Here is a 15,851-nt window from a genome sequence, read left to right on the forward strand (position 1 = left end):
AATGGTGCTAATGACAAACTGCATCGCATATGTTGTTTTTTTTTGTAGCGTAAATTCTGTAGCCAAGATGAGCAGCAAATGGAGAACTAATAGTTGCAGTAATATATACAATGAACAAAACAATTTTTTTAAGAAGAAATAGATTTATTCAGTCATTAGAGAATGTATTTGTAAAGTCTGAGTCTAGCACATCATTTGATGTATTCTAGAAGCAGAGAATAGAATAATCTGAATAAGTACTTCAGTTGAAAGTTTAGTTGGCAGCCTGAGTGCTGGCGATCCAAGAGTTGTAGTTGCAGACCTTGGTGTAGACACCGGGGTAGTTTCTCAGGGCACAGCCGTATCCCCAGGAGACAATACCCTGGAGCTGTCCGTTACACACCACGGGGCCACCAGAGTCACCCTGAAAAACAGAAAAATCATTTTTTTAGAACTTTGGGTAATTTACCGTAATAAAAGTATTTAGATGTAGTGGCTGTGTTGGTTTTTTCACGCTAGTTTATTTATATTTCCACCTGGTAATCCATGGGATGACACCCTTCCTGTCCCTGGGTGGCTAAACTCATTACCTCCACTGTATCAATGGAAGGAGCCATAGTAGCCATCAAGGCTGGATTTCAAGCAGGTTTACCTTTGCTATTACAAGTCTGGCAGGATCAACAGTTAATTCCTATATTTGCTAAAAAAAAAAAAAAATTCTTAACCTGAAAATGAGAAAAATAATGCAGCCACCATACCTTTTGAACTGGTAAGCTAAAAGATAATGGGGTTGATTTACTACAACTGGAGAGTGCAGCTGTGCATGGTAGCCAGCTTCTAACTTCAGCTTGAAGCTGATTGTTTTTTTTATGCAGAGATGCAACACATTTTGCACTCTCCAGTTTTAGTAAGTCAACCCTATTACATATTATTTCTTGGGTTCAGTTATACTTTAAGATGCTATTTTTTACATATTGCCATAATTTTATTGGTTGCTTTTCCAACTACTATGAAATATTGCTAAACAATATCTGTTTTACTATGCATTTACTTGAGAAGAAATATATTTAATCTAATTTCAAAACTTCTCCTAAACATTTGGACTATAATGTATATATTGAATTTCATTGTTTTTTACATTTAAACTAATATAAAAAAAAAAAAAAAAAAAATTCTCAGCCTATAAAAACTACTAATAGTTTGAGATAACACATTTATTTGAACAGTACAACTTTATATACAAAAATTAAAAAAGGGGATGGCAATTACCTGGCAGGAATCCTTTCCTCCCTCCAGGTAGCCAACGCAGATCATGTTGCCGGTAATCTCTCCGGGGTAGGCATTGCTACACTGGGCAGCGGTCAGGATGGGGGCGTTCAAACACTGCAGGAGGTTAGGCATGTTGGCTACAATTAAAAACAAATGACAGTTAATAAAATATTGACTGGAGACAAAAGGAGAAAGAACAAATCACGTGAAAAAAAGACAAAAACTTGCATTATACATTTTTAACCAGGGAAATATTAAATAATTTCAATTATTTATTATTTTACCGTTTGCAGCCAGCAGATGGTGCTTATGTGGATATATTGCAGCTCTTTACCATGGTGACTATTTTGTGCTTTTGACCTCTGGATTTGGACAAGCTTATTTGTGACACTGCCTACTTACAATTTACATATATAAAATATTATAGGTGTTCTGCTTTTAAAGCTAGGATTGGGTATTGATAAGTATATTAGACTTCTGAGGACTCTACGTTTGTTCCTAGTATTTTATGGTGTTTTCTGTTGTTTTATTTGAACTATAATAAACTTGTTCATTTTAATTGTGTATCTCGTGAAGTCCCAATAAAGTCTATTAGGGGTTGGTGGCATTAATGTTGGAGGGGATATTATGTTGCAAATAATTTATACAGGCTATGTTTTCAATAGCTCTAATTAGAAGATGTGATTACACATACACAGCTGACTCATTATCCCAACCCTCTTCCAGTTATAGAGGCCTGTGTGTATTTTCAGTTAAAAAGAAGCAGTCAACATTAAAGTGTAGTCAAAACTTTTTGGATAGAGGGGTGGGGGAATAAAACATTTTTCAGGTTTTATTGCTGCTTGTGTTCTCGCTCAGCCTCTTTATTTGTCCTGAAGACCATTGTCACTGGGACTGAAAATGGTGAGAAATCCAAAATTTTCAATGGCTTACAGAATGGGAAAAAAGGTAAATCTCCCAAAGGGGACACTTGTTCCAAGTTTCAAAAACATTTCAGAATGTATTTCTTATCGTTTTTCTACTTTATTATTTTTTGTTTTTCTTCAGTAAGAAAGCAACTAAAATTGCCCCCTCCCAGCTCATGAAGGATCCAGTGCTCAATTTCTATTATAGGGGATGGGATAATACAGGTTAATATCTATCTTACCCCGGCACAGCCTGCTGTCTGGTCCTACTGCAATGAGGTGGGTCTCTCCTTCCAGCAGCCACCCCAATGACATGGCCACTGATCATTAGGGTGGCCCTGCACTGTACATGATGAACTCAGCAAGAGGGGCAGTGACAAGACCAGTCAGAGCGCTGGCAAGAAAAGAGGCTTTGGAGGAATGGTCACCACAGGCATAACCTTATGGAAGAAGATAGCAGGACTCTGATTTAAGTTAAACATTACTTTGTGTTATTCCAACCCCTTGACAAAACAAGCACTGGATTCTTCATTGCTGAATGGGTAGAGACATGCTTAATTAGTTTTTAACTGCCCAGAACTAGGGTTTTTGGGATTTGTTCCTCAAAGGAATAATTTTGCCTAAATAAGGAGATATCAATGAACATTTAAGCATGAAACCACCGCTCATCATAGACGATCCTGGTGTGGATGTATACATGTGATAGCCTCAGTTAATCCCGCTCCCTGGGGTTTAATAACCCCTATGATTCACACTTGGATCATTTATGATGAGCGGCGGTTTCATGCTTACATTTTGCCTAAATGTTCTAATCATGGCAAATTTATCTGAGAAGCTTAGCCTCATTTAATATCAGTAATAGATGATGTTACAGTGATGTTGACTTACTTCCACTGCTAAGGGTATTGCCCCATCCGGAGATCACACAGCTTGTGCCGGCAGCAGCGCAACCACTGGGCAGAGGGACAGTCTTGACGTAGGAGTTGAGGGTGGCGGGAGAGGCCAGCTTGACCAACATGATGTCGTTGTCCAGGGTTCTGGAGTTGTATGCAGCATTTCTGATGACCTTGGCAGAGTTGATGAACTGCTCGGTGCCCTCAGAGACAGCGATGTTGTGCTCTCCAAGTCTGACCTGCATGCTCCTGTATAGAGACAAATTCAAAGAAATCAGTATACATTTGAATCTTAAACAAAGGAATTCTGGATAGAAGCCAGTAACTGAGCAGCAGCGTAGGTTTACTTAGTATGGAAAGTGTACCACTAGTGGTTGGTACACTCACCTTCAGTTCCAAGAGTGAAGTACACTTGTTTTAGGTACTGAAAACATTTACTTTTGGTTGGTATAGAGCAGGAATAGAACCTGTCAAAAGCCTGTCTTTCTAAGTGCTATAAAATTGTTTCCAATGGACACACAAACAAAATGATATTCTAGTAGATTGGGGAAGGCTTTCTGGTAATGTACCCCATATTACATGGACAAGAAGTGAGGAAAAACTCCAAAGGGGGTCACAGGAATAAATAACACTTGGTAGCATTTTTAACTCATCCCTAATCTATTCAAAATATACATATAATATAAAATATTACAAAATACCTGGAGAAAGAGTTTATCAATTAAAGTAAACATTACAGCTGAAACTTTGGCATGGTAATTTTTACATAGTTTCATTGGTCTAGCTTAATTATTGTTAGGAGCACTATATTTTTTTCAATAATTGTTATCTATGTATATCTGATTTGTATATTACACAGGAGCTATATGTTAGCAAGAGATTGGGAGCACCAAACAAATTGTGTTTAATTTGACTGCACTTTATGAATAGGTTCTTCACTTATAAGGGCAATACCATCCCAAGGGATCTCCTGCTGATCCACCCCATGTCCAACCAACCATCCATTTAACCAACATGCCACTTTGCTGGTCATCCAGCTGGTAAAAGCTCTGAATACTAGATACTATTTTTTTCAATGTAACTATTCCAAAAAAAAGTACTGTCATAAATAGTGCACTTACGCCTTGTAGCAGTGAGCAGCAGAGACCACCCACAGGGAGTTGAGGAGGGCTCCACCACAGAAGTGATATCCGGAGTTCAGAGATACCTGCCAGGGCTGCGAGTAGGCTGCACAGGTATATCCTCCAACGATCTTATCATCATCCAAGGCAGCTGTAAAACACAACATGCGCTGATTACATATACAGTATCTCACAAAAGTGAGTACACCCCTCACATTTTTGTAAATATTTTTATCTTTTCATGTGACAACACTGAAGAAATGACACTTTGTTACAATGTAAAGTAGTGAGTGTACAGCTTGTATAACAGTGTAAAATAGCTGTCCCCCTCAAAAGAACTCAACACACAGTCATTAATGTCTAAATCGCTGGCAACAAAAGTGAGTACACCCCTAAGTGAAAATGTCCAAATTGGGCCCAAAGTGTCAATATTTTGTGTGGCCACCATTATTTTCCAGCCCTGTTTTAACCCTCTTGGGCTGGAGTTCACCAGAGCTTCACAGGTTGCCACTGGAGTCCTCTTCCACCCCTCCACGACAATATCATGGAGCTGGTGGATGTTAGAGACCTTGCGCTCCTACACCTTCCATTTGAGGATGCCCCACAGATGCTCAATAGGGTTTAGGTGTGGAGACATGCTTGTCCAATCCATCATCTTTAACCTCAGTTTCTTTAGCAAAGCAGTGGTCATCTTGGAAGTGTGTTTGAGGTCGATATCATATTGGAATACTGCCTTGCGGCCCAGTCTCCAAAGGGAAAGGATCACATTCTGCTTCAGTATGTCACAGTAAGATCCCTTTCACACTGAGGTGCTTTACAGGCACTATAGCGCTAAAAATAGCGCCTGCAAATCGCCTCTCCTTTCACTCCATTTCACACTGGAGCGGTGCGCTGGCAGGATGTCAAAAGAAGTCCTGCAAGCAGCTTCTTTGAGGCACTTTAGGAGTAGTGTATACACCACTCCTAAAGCCCCCCTGCCCATTGAATTCAATGGGCAGCGCCGCAGAAGCTCCAGCAAAGTGCCGCTGCTGCGGCACTTTGTCAGTGCATTTAACCCTTTTTCGGCCGCTAGCAGGGGTTACTGCCAATGCCTGGGTGCTGCCAGTGTGAAAGGGCTCTACATGTTGGCATTTATGGTTCCCTCAATGAACTGTAGCTCCCCAGTGCTGGCAGCACTCATGCAGCCCCAGACTATGCCACTCCCACCACCATGCTTGACTTTAGGCAAGACACACTTGTCTTTGTACTCCTCACCTGGTTGCTGCCACACATGCTTGACACCATCTGAACTAAATACGTTTTTCTTGGTCTCATCAGACCATAGGACATGTTTCCAGTAATCCATGTCCTTAGTCTGCTTGTCTTCAGCAAACTGTTTGCAGGCTTTCTTGTGCATCTTCTTTAGAAGAGGCTTCCTTCTGGGACGACAGCCATGCAGACCAATTTGATGCAGTGTGTGGGGTATGGTCTGAGCACTGACAGGCTGACCCTCTGCAGCAATGCTGGCAGCACTCATACGTCTATTTCTCAAAGACAACCTCTGAATATGACGCTGAGCATGTGCACTCAACTTCTTTGGTCAACCATGACAAGGCCTGTTCTGAGTGGAACGTGTCCTGTTAAACTGCTGTATGGTCTTGGCCACCATGCTGCAGCTCAGTTTCAGGGTCTTGGCAATCTTCTTATAGCCTAGGCCATCTTTATGTAGAGCAACAATTCTTTTTTTCAGATCCTCAGAGAGTTCTTTGCCATGATTGACCAAAGAAGTGGAGTACACATGCTCAGCGTCATATCCAGAGGTTGTCTTTGAGAAATAGACCAGTATTCACCACACCAGAAAGGCAGAGAGAGAGATTAGGGAAGTAAACAAGTGGCTGAGGAGCTGGTGTAGAAAGGAGGGGTTTGGGTTCCTCGAGAACTGGGCAAACTTCTCAGTCGGTTACCAGCTCTATAGAAGGGATGGACTGCACCTAAATCAGGAGGGTGCAGATCTGCTGAGAGTGAAAATACCTGAAAAGTTACAGAGGCTTTTAAACTAGGCAATGGGGGGGGGGGGGTGTCCAGAAGTAGAGATATTCATTGCGGAACAAATTCTAGAGGGTAGGTTTGGGGGGATTAGTGGTAGGTTGACTAAAGCACCTCAACCTGAGGTAAGTACAGTAACAAGTCCTATTTGCAACCTCAGAATACCCAATAAGGAGATAGCATGCGACCGGTCTAAACTACGTGGCATGTTCACCAGTCTGGCAGACAAGATGGGAGAACTAGAGCTACTGTTGTACGAGGAGGACTTTGATTTTGTAGGAATTTCAGAGACTTGGTTTAACAGCTCTCATGATTGGCTGGCAACCATTCAAGGGTATTCCCTATATCCCAGGGATAGAGAGGTAAAAAAGGGGGAGGGGTATGCCTGTATATCAAAAATCATGTACAAGTGAATGTGAGAGACGACATCACTAATGGAGCAAAGTAGGAGGTGGAATCCTTATGGGTAGAGCTACAAAGGAAGGAAACTAAGGGGAAAGTAATACTGGGATAATGCTTTAGGCCCCCTAACTAGAGGGAGGAGGCGGAGACGGACCTCCACAATTTGGATTAGCGGCAAGGATGAGAAGTGTCATTATAAGGGAGGATTTCAGTTATCCAGACATAGACTGGGTGGAAGAACCGCGCATTCATCTAAGGCTCGCCAGTTCCTAAATGTCTTCCAGGACAATTTTATAGGTCAGATGATAAATGCACCAACTAGAAACAAAGGGTTACTAGACCTACTGATTACCAACAATACAGACCTGATCACAGATATGTAAATACGGGGCAATTTAGGAAACAGCGATCCCAGGTCAATTAGTTTCAGTATAAATCACACAAATAGGAAACGTAAGGGGAATACAAAGACACTGAATTTCAAAAGAGCCAACTTCCCTAAACTGCGATCCTTGCTAGAGGATACTAAATGGGATAAAATCTTAGGCACAAAGAACACAGGGGAAAAGTGTGTATGCTTTAAGAGCATATTAAATAAGGGTATTAGCCAGTGCATCCCAATGGGAAATATATTTAAAATAGCTAATAAAAGTCCTGGGTGGCCTTACTCCAACGTAAGAATGCATATGAAAGCAAAAGAGAAGGCCCAAAAAAAAATATACAAATCTGAGGGACCATCATCAGCATTCCAACTTTACAAGAATGCAACAAGAAATGTAAGGGTGCAATCATGGCGGCTAAGATAGAACATGAAAGGCAGATAGCCCAAACTGCAATGTTTATCTTCATGACACGTCACAGGAAGCACCCTCATGGCTAACAGAGAACAGAATTAGAAATAGACTTGAAAAACTTAACATTAACCACTTCAGCCCTGGAAGGATTTACCCCCTTCCTGACCAGAGAATTTTCTTACGATTCGGCACTGCGTCGCTTTAGCTGACAATTGCCCGGTTGTGCGACGTTGTACCCAAACAAAATTGACGCCCTTTTTTCTCTCACAAATAGAGCTTTCTTTTGGTGGTATTCAATCACCTCTGCGTTTTTTTTTTTTGTTTTTTTTTTTTAAAAGCAATATTTTTTACTTTTTGCTATAATAAAAATCCCCCCAAAAAATATAAAAACGATTTTTTTCCTCAGTTTAGGCCAATATGTATTCTTCTACATATTTTTGGTAAAAAATAGCAATAAGCATATATTGATTGGTTTGCACAAAAGTTATAGTGTCTATAAAATAGGGGATTGATTTATGGCATTTTTATTATTAATTTTTTTTTTTACTAGTAATGGCGGCGATCTGCGATTTTTATTGGGACTGCAACATTTTGGCAACACATCGGACACTTTTGACACTATTTTGTGACCATTGTCATTTATACAGCGATCAGTGCTATAAATAGCCACTGATTACCTTATAAATGACATTTGCAGGGAAGGGGTTAAACACTAGGGGGCGATCAAGGGGTTAAGTGTGTCCTAGGGAGTGATTCTAACTGTGGGGGGGATGGGCTACCACTGACATGACAGCGATCACTGCTCCTGATGAGCGGCAAATTCAAAGGGACGTACAGGTACGCCCATTTGCCTGTACAAGCCATTCTGCTGACGTATATGTGTGTGCAGCGGTTGGCAAGTGGTTAATAAGTCACTGGGACCAGATGGCTTGCACCCGAGGATCCTTAAGGAACTCAGTCAAGTAATTGCCAGACCATTGTTCCTAATTTTTACAAACAGTTCACTGACTGGAATGTTACCAGCTGATTGGAGAAAAGATACATCCCCGGGAATTACAGACCAGTTAGCCTAACATCAATTATATGCAAGCTCTTGGAGGGGATGATAAGGGACTATATACAAGATTTTAGTAATGACAACGGTATCATTAGCAGTAATCATCATGAATTCAGGAAGAATTGTTCTTCCCAAACCAATCTATTAACCTTCTATGAGGAGGTGAGCTGCCATCTAGGTAGAGGAAGGCCCGTAGATGTGGTGTATCTGGATTTTGCAAAAGCATTTGATACAGTTCCCCATAAACTTTTACTGAACAAAGTAAGGTCCATTGGCATGGACCATAGGGTGAGTGCATGGATTAAAAACTGGCTACAGGGGCAAGTTCAAAGGGTAGTGATAAATGGGGAGTACTCGGAATAGGCTGGGGTGGAAAGTGGGGTGCCCCACGGTTCTGTCCTGGGACCAATCCTATTTAATTTATTCATAAACGACCTGGAGGATGGAATAAACAGCTCATTATCTGTATTTTTTGGACGATGCTAAGCTAAGCAGGGCAATAACTTCTCCGCAAGATGTGGAAACCTTGCAAGAAGATCTGAACAAATTATTGGGGTGGGCAACTACATGGCAAATGAGGTTTAATGTTGAAAAATGTAAAATAATGCATTTGGGTGGCAAAAATATGAATGCAATCTACTCACTGGGGGGAGAACCTCTGGGGGGATGTAGGATGGAAAAGGACCTGGGGGTCCCAGTAGATGACAGGCTCAGCAATGGCATGCAATGCCAAGCCGCTGCAAGCAAAGCAAACAGAATATTGGCATGTATTTAAAGGGGGATTAACTCCAGCGATAAAACAATATTTCTCCCAATCTACAAGACTCTGGTCCAGCCGCACCTGGAGTATGCCATCCAGTTCTGGGCACCAGTCCTCAGGAAAGATGTGCTGGAACTGGAGATAGTCCAGAGAAGGGCAACAAAACTAATAAAGGGTTTTATTCATTAATGGTTGTGTGTTGAGTTATTTGGAGGGGACAGCAAATTTACACTATTAAACAAGCTGTACACTCACTACTTTACATTGTAGCAAAGTGTTATTTCTTCAGTGTTATCACATGAAAAGATATAATAAAATATTTATAAAAATGTGAGGGGTTTACTCACTTTTGTGAGATACTGTAGAGAGCCTACGCAAAGAGGGATATATTAAGTTTACATTCATATAAAAAAAAAAAAAATATATATATATATATATATATATATATATATATATATATATATATATATATACAATGTATACTCACCAGCTGCCCCGAGGAGCACACAGATCAGAAGGAATTTCATGGTGTTGATTTTACCAGTGAACAATTTGTTGCTAATAATGTAGGTATTTATATGTTTTACCTGAACCCCCCCTCCCCATTCTCCCCACCTGTACACTGGCCAGCTGTGTCAATAAGGAATGTTCAGGTTAATGTATATACAGTTTTATCTGCATGTTTTTTTCATGCTATCAACAACCTCCACCATTGGTAAGGTTAATATTTTTTTTAATCTTGATAATTTAGTATTTTTTCCACACTATTCCATTTCACTTCTTTAAAGGCCAACAGATCAACAGATTTAGGATGGACTTGTGTCTTGTTTCAACCTCACCTACTATGTAACTATGTTACATACTATGTATGTAACTATGTAAGATCAAATTGTTTTAATATGACAACATCTTATCTATAAAGACGGTTATCACTTTTACAGAATAAGGTATTAAGCAATGTTTGACCCATTCTTGGTCTACTGCTCTAAAGCTATCCCATTACCTAGCGAAAACCTATAAAAAAACACTTAAAGTCATCTTTTACAAACTTGTAGAAGTGAGTGGGCTTTATTTGAAGAAGATCAAGAAGAAGGACCATCTGTGTTATCCAGAGCAACAAATCTTTGTTTCACTTTTTGTAGAACTCATTAGATGATAACATTAGGGACCTTATTGAAGAGAATTATAGCCAGAGCCACAGAAAGCATGTATCTTGATTGGTTCATGTGGCTGTCAATGTGGAACCCTTGATGATAATAGCTAGGATCTATTGTCACTTGGATGCTCCAGATGAGATTATTGCAATTACAGAGTAAAAGTAGTACCTGAGCTTGTGGCTACATCATGATGGTAACCTGCTCAGATACTATCCTCTTGTCTTGATGTTTGCCATCACTTGGAGTTGAAACTCCACTTTAAGGGTCAGGTGAATTAATCAAGATAATAATTTTCTTCTACATTGTCCATAACATTAAAAAGATCTCTAGTTGTCCAATAGGTTCTGAAAGAGTGAAACAAAGGTTTAATGCTCTGAGTAACACTGGTGGTTCTTCTCTAAGATCTACTACAAATAAAGCCTACTTATTCCTGAAAGTTTGTTGAAAAATGACATTGAGTGATATTTATAGGTGGCTTTGTGCTCAACAGGTAACAGGATAATTTTTGAGAAGTGGATGCAGAACAGGTTAAACATTACTTTCCACCTTATTCTGTAAAAGTAATAAACAATTTAATTGATTAGAAGATCATGCTGGAATAATAAAATGCTATTTTGTTTCTGATCTATTTATTCTAAACCTGAGTTTTTGCAACTATCACCTTTAGCAACTGGGAATTATTACTCCCTGGCAACCAAAACTCTTATGTGCATATTTTCTACATAACTCTCAAGCATAGCTCTAAATACGTTCATATTGGCTACCGATTATCATCGTTGTTGGAATGGAGGCTGAAACATTCCTCAATCCACTATGTACATATTCGCCTTCCCTTTGGTTGTTACCTCCTATTGTGTTAGACCCTGAGTTTACAGCGATATGTTTCTTGATATTACGTTTTCTTCTATTTGTTTCTTCTTCGAATATCTTTAGATGTACCAAACTTATTTAAAAACTTTTTCTAGGGCGTATTTTAAAAATAAATCCTAAATTCTCATTTCTTTGTCAATAATAGTAGCCTCCCTCTAAAATTCTCTTTTTCTTTTTTATTTATGGATCACAATCTCGGGTGAGTTTTCATAACAATGGGGGAAAGGATCAAGGAATGTATACTGTAAGATTGGACACTTACTACGCTGAATATGTTGAGGACATGCTTCACTGGACATTTTTTGTACACTGGTCATGTAACATTTAAAATAAATAAAAATAATGTTTAACCAGCCGAATGGGCGAACAGGCAATGTTCAGGCCGTACTTTTGCTCAGCTAGTACTGTTCGCCCAACTCTAGTGGGCAAATAGTTGATGGACAGAGATAGAAACCACTTCATCTGCACATTAGCAGTTTGCTTTGATTTCAGCTTTAGCCCTGGTTCACACCAGTGTGGCTTTGAAGTTGCACTACTTCAGCATGATTTCAAAGCTGACTTTTTAGTGTGATTTCATGTGTGGCTTGCTGACATCTTTGCAACCTCATTCAACAGATCTTAACACAAATAGTGCAGGAACCTTTTTCAAAATTGACTCAATTCGGACAGTTCCATTGCCTCATATGGGGTGCGACTTTTAATGCAACTTTGAACTGTCAAGTCAAACCAGAGCTTAATACATGCTATCAAAGACTGGTTCCAAACAAATCCAGAAAGCCTGCCAAACTCAGATCACAATTATTTTATTTCCAAACAGTAACCACTTTCTGCCCGCCGTATGCAGAATGACAGCTGGGAAGTGGTTCAGTTATCCTGACTGGGCGTCATATGACGTCCAGCAGGATAACAAGTCAGCGCGTGCCCGCAGGGGGGCATGCAGCATGGCGATCGATGGTGTTGTGTGTAAGTCTGACACACCGCATCCCCGATCTTGGTAAAGAGCCTCTGACGTAGGCTCTTTATCACAAGATCAGCTGTGTCCAATCACAGCTGATCACAATGTGAATAGGAATAGCCATTTATCGGCTTTTCCTCCACTCGCAGTGACAGAGTAGAGGAGAGCCAATTTGCTGCTCTCCTGATGGGGGGGGGGTGGTCTGCGCTGATTATCAGTGCAGCCCCCCCGAGGATGCCCACCCAGGACCACCAGGGATGCCCACCCAGGACCACCAGATATGCCAGTCAATGCTCAATAGGGATGGCACTCAGTGTCCATCAGTGATGCCTGCCAGTGCCTCCTGATCAGTGCTGCCTAACAGTGCCATCTATCAGTGCTCCCCATCAGTGCCTATCAGTGCATCCCATCAGTGCCTATCAGTGCTCATCAGTGCCGCCCATCAGTCCCCACAAGTGCCACCTATCAGCACCCAGTGACACCTATCAGTAGCCATCTGTTCTGCCTATGAGTGCCCATCAGTTCCCATCAATGCTGCATATCAGTGCCACCTATTAGTGCCAGTCAGTGCCCATCAGTGCCACCTCATCAGTGCCAATAAGTACTGTCTCATCAATGCTCGTCAGTGCAGCCTCATTGGAGCCCATCAGTGAAGAAGAAAATGTACTAATATACAAAGTTTTGTAACAGAAACAAAGTTAAAAACTTTTTTTTTGTAGCGCAAAAAATAAAAACCCCAGTGGTGATCAGATACCACCAAAAGAAAGCTCTATTTGTGGGAAAAATGATAAAAATTTAGTTTGGGTACAGTGTTGCATGATCGCGCAATTGTCATTCAAAATGCAACAGCGCTGAAAGCTGAAAATTGGTCTGGGCAGGAAGGGGGGAAAGTGCCCAGTATTGATGTGGTTAAAAGAAAATAATTTGTAAATTTGTATTAAGCTTTATCTGAACACAGCTGTACAGCTTGTGTGAAAACCTACACCGGTTTAAGACATCCTACCTCCCAAGTGTCACATATCTCCATTGCCAAATTTTGTTTGTTTAGTGGCATTTTCCGCAGACAGAAATAGAAGGTAAGATGTGCAGGTGCTGAAATGTTTTTTTGGAACTTGGGAGGACAGATGGCTAAAGTATGCAACCTACAGAAATTACTGTAGCATGTTAACAGTCTACTGCTGTTTCTCCTACACTAGCTTCTATGCAGCTGAGAACAATTGAAATGTAAAATATGAAAAAGGGGGAAAAAAAGTTTTTATAAAGTTTTCTATATCTATACACAACTGTTTTGCTTGACATTTCAATTTTAAACTGAATGGGTTGTTTTACAATGTGTGCAGTCTCTGACCATCCACTGTACATTGTCCACAGAGTCGGGCCATCTCCTGTAGCATGGCTGCATTTTCTGACCATCTATTGTAACATGTTCATGGTTTTTAACCATCTCCTGCAACATGCCAACAGTCTCTGGATATCCACATTCTCTGATTATCTACTATAGCATGTCTACAGTTTTTGATCATCTACTGTAGCATGTTCACATTCTTGGACTATTAACTACATGTTCACAGTTTAAGACCATCTATTATAGAATGTCTGCAGTCTCTGACTATCTACTGTAGCATTTCCATGGTCTCAGAAGATCTTCTGTACATTGTCCATAGTGTTGGGCCATCTACTGTAGCATGTCCACTGTCTCTGACCATCTACTGTAGCACGTCTGCATATACTGACATCTACCGTATGTCCATGGTTTCAGACCAACCTCTATACACTGTCCACAGTGTTGAGCCATCTACTGTAGGATATCCATGGTCTCAGACCATCTTCTGTACATTGTCCACAGTATTGGGCCATCTACTGTAGCATGTCCACAGGCTCTGACCATCTCCTGTAGCATGTCTGTATATTCTGACCATCTACTGTAGCATATCCATGGTCTCAGAACATATATTGTAGTATATCCTAGGTCTCAGACCATCTCCTGTAGCATGTCTGCATATTGTGAGCATTTGTAACACGTCCATTGTCTTGAACGATCATCTGTAACATGCCCACAATCTCTGACTATCCACTGTAGCATGCCAACATTCTCTGATTATCTACTATAGCATGCCTACAGTTTTCAGTCATCTACTGTAGTATGTTCACAGTCTCAGACCATTAACTATATCATGTTCACAGTTTAAGACCACCTACTATAGCATGTCTGCATTCTCTGACCATCTACTGTAGCATGCCCATGGTCTCAGACCATCTTCTGTACATTGTCCACAGTGTTGGGCCATCTACTGTAGCATGTCCAAAGTCTCTGACCATCTCATGTAGCATGTCTGCATATACTGACCATCTACTGTAGCTTGTCCTTGGTTTCAGACCATATTCTATACACTGTCCACAGTGTTGAACCATCTATTCTAACATATCCATGGTCTCAGGCCATCTTATGTACATTGTTGACAGTGTTGGTCCATCTATTGTAGCACGTCTACCCTCTCTCACCATCTCCTGTGGCATGTTCTAACCATCTACTGTAGCATATCCATGATCTCAGACCATCTCCTGTAGCATGTCTGCAGATTCTGACCATTTGTAACATGTCCATGTTCTCTGTAACATGCCCACAGCCTTTGACTAACCACTGTAGCATGTCCACAATCTCTGATCATCTGCTATAGCAGCGACCCCCAACCTTTTTGCTACCAGGGACCGGTTTCGCGGCAGCCAATTTTTCCAGGGACTGGGGTGGGTGGTTAGTGACGGAACACCACAACCTCCCTTTACAGCACAGTCCCCCCTTTACATCAGTTTCCACAGTTTACATCACAGTTACCCCTTTAAAGCAGTCCCACCGTGTCCTCATTTCCCCCTCACATCACAGCTCCCCTTTACAGTGCAGTCCACTTTACATTAATGTAATGAGGACTGCACTGTAAAGGGGGCTGTGATGTAAACGGGTCTGCACTGTAATGTAAAGAGGGGTTGTGATGTAAAGGTGACTGTACTGTAAAGGGGCACTGTAATCATTACAAAAAATCCACTAAACTTCCCTCCTACATAAAAGTCTAAATAAATCTCCCCCTCTGGCTGAGAATTTAACCCTTTCTACTATTTGTACTTGCACCAAACCGGTATTACCATTGTGGTGGTTGTTAAAATGCCTCGCTACATTAGTGGATTTTTCTGTTCTGATGTCGCTTAGGTGTACACAGAAGCAATTGCGTAGTCCCCGAGTGGTGCGTCCCACATATTGGATATTGCATGATTTGCAAGTAAGGATATTGATGACATTAGTGGTATTACAATTGAAAAAATGTTTTGAATGAAAGATCCTACCATTACTGCTGGGCGTCACCTCCTGGCCTCCAGAAATATGCAGACAGCATGGACAATCCCTGGTCCCACACCTAAAGTTGCCTTTAAAGTGTAACCATGTGGTTGATTGTTTGGGCGTGGAAGGAAAAAAGCTAGGAGAAAGAGAGGTACCTAGGGACCGTGCCTTACTAGGTATAAAGTTTATTCCCCCACATAGAATCTTCATCAAAGACTCGTCCTCAAATAAGAGGAGCAAATACTTATTAACCACTTTTCTAATCTGTGCCACTTTTTCTCTTTGTTGCATGGATTTCCTAGGTTGTGGACCTTGGCTTGCACCCAGTGTTGT

At 40.9% G+C, this 15,851-nt stretch overlaps 1 protein-coding gene across 1 annotated transcript; it reads right to left on the bottom strand.

The window, feature by feature from the left end:
• Positions 1 to 219: 219 nt before the first annotated feature.
• On the bottom strand, positions 220 to 14,704 carry LOC141106674 (trypsin-like). Its single transcript, XM_073597614.1, has 6 exons — positions 14,690 to 14,704; positions 11,112 to 11,289; positions 4,168 to 4,318; positions 3,042 to 3,295; positions 1,249 to 1,385; positions 220 to 403 (listed from the first exon to the last, which is right to left on the bottom strand). The coding sequence occupies exons 1-6, from the start codon at positions 14,702 to 14,704 to the stop codon at positions 254 to 256; spliced, it is 885 nt and encodes a 294-aa protein (XP_073453715.1). The 3' UTR covers positions 220 to 253.
• Positions 14,705 to 15,851: the final 1,147 nt, after the last annotated feature.

This window comes from Aquarana catesbeiana, linkage group LG08, assembly GCF_042186555.1.
Source record: "Aquarana catesbeiana isolate 2022-GZ linkage group LG08, ASM4218655v1, whole genome shotgun sequence".
In the NCBI taxonomy this organism is placed as follows: Eukaryota; Metazoa; Chordata; class Amphibia; order Anura; family Ranidae; genus Aquarana; species Aquarana catesbeiana.

Coding starts and splice junctions, on each gene's coding strand:
- LOC141106674 (XM_073597614.1), bottom strand. Junction 3,296..4,167: donor GCTGCTCACTGCTACAAGGC/GTAAGTGCACTA, acceptor GTCTCTATACAG/GAGCATGCAGGTCAGACTTG. Junction 404..1,248: donor GAGGAAAGGATTCCTGCCAG/GTAATTGCCATC, acceptor TCTGTTTTTCAG/GGTGACTCTGGTGGCCCCGT.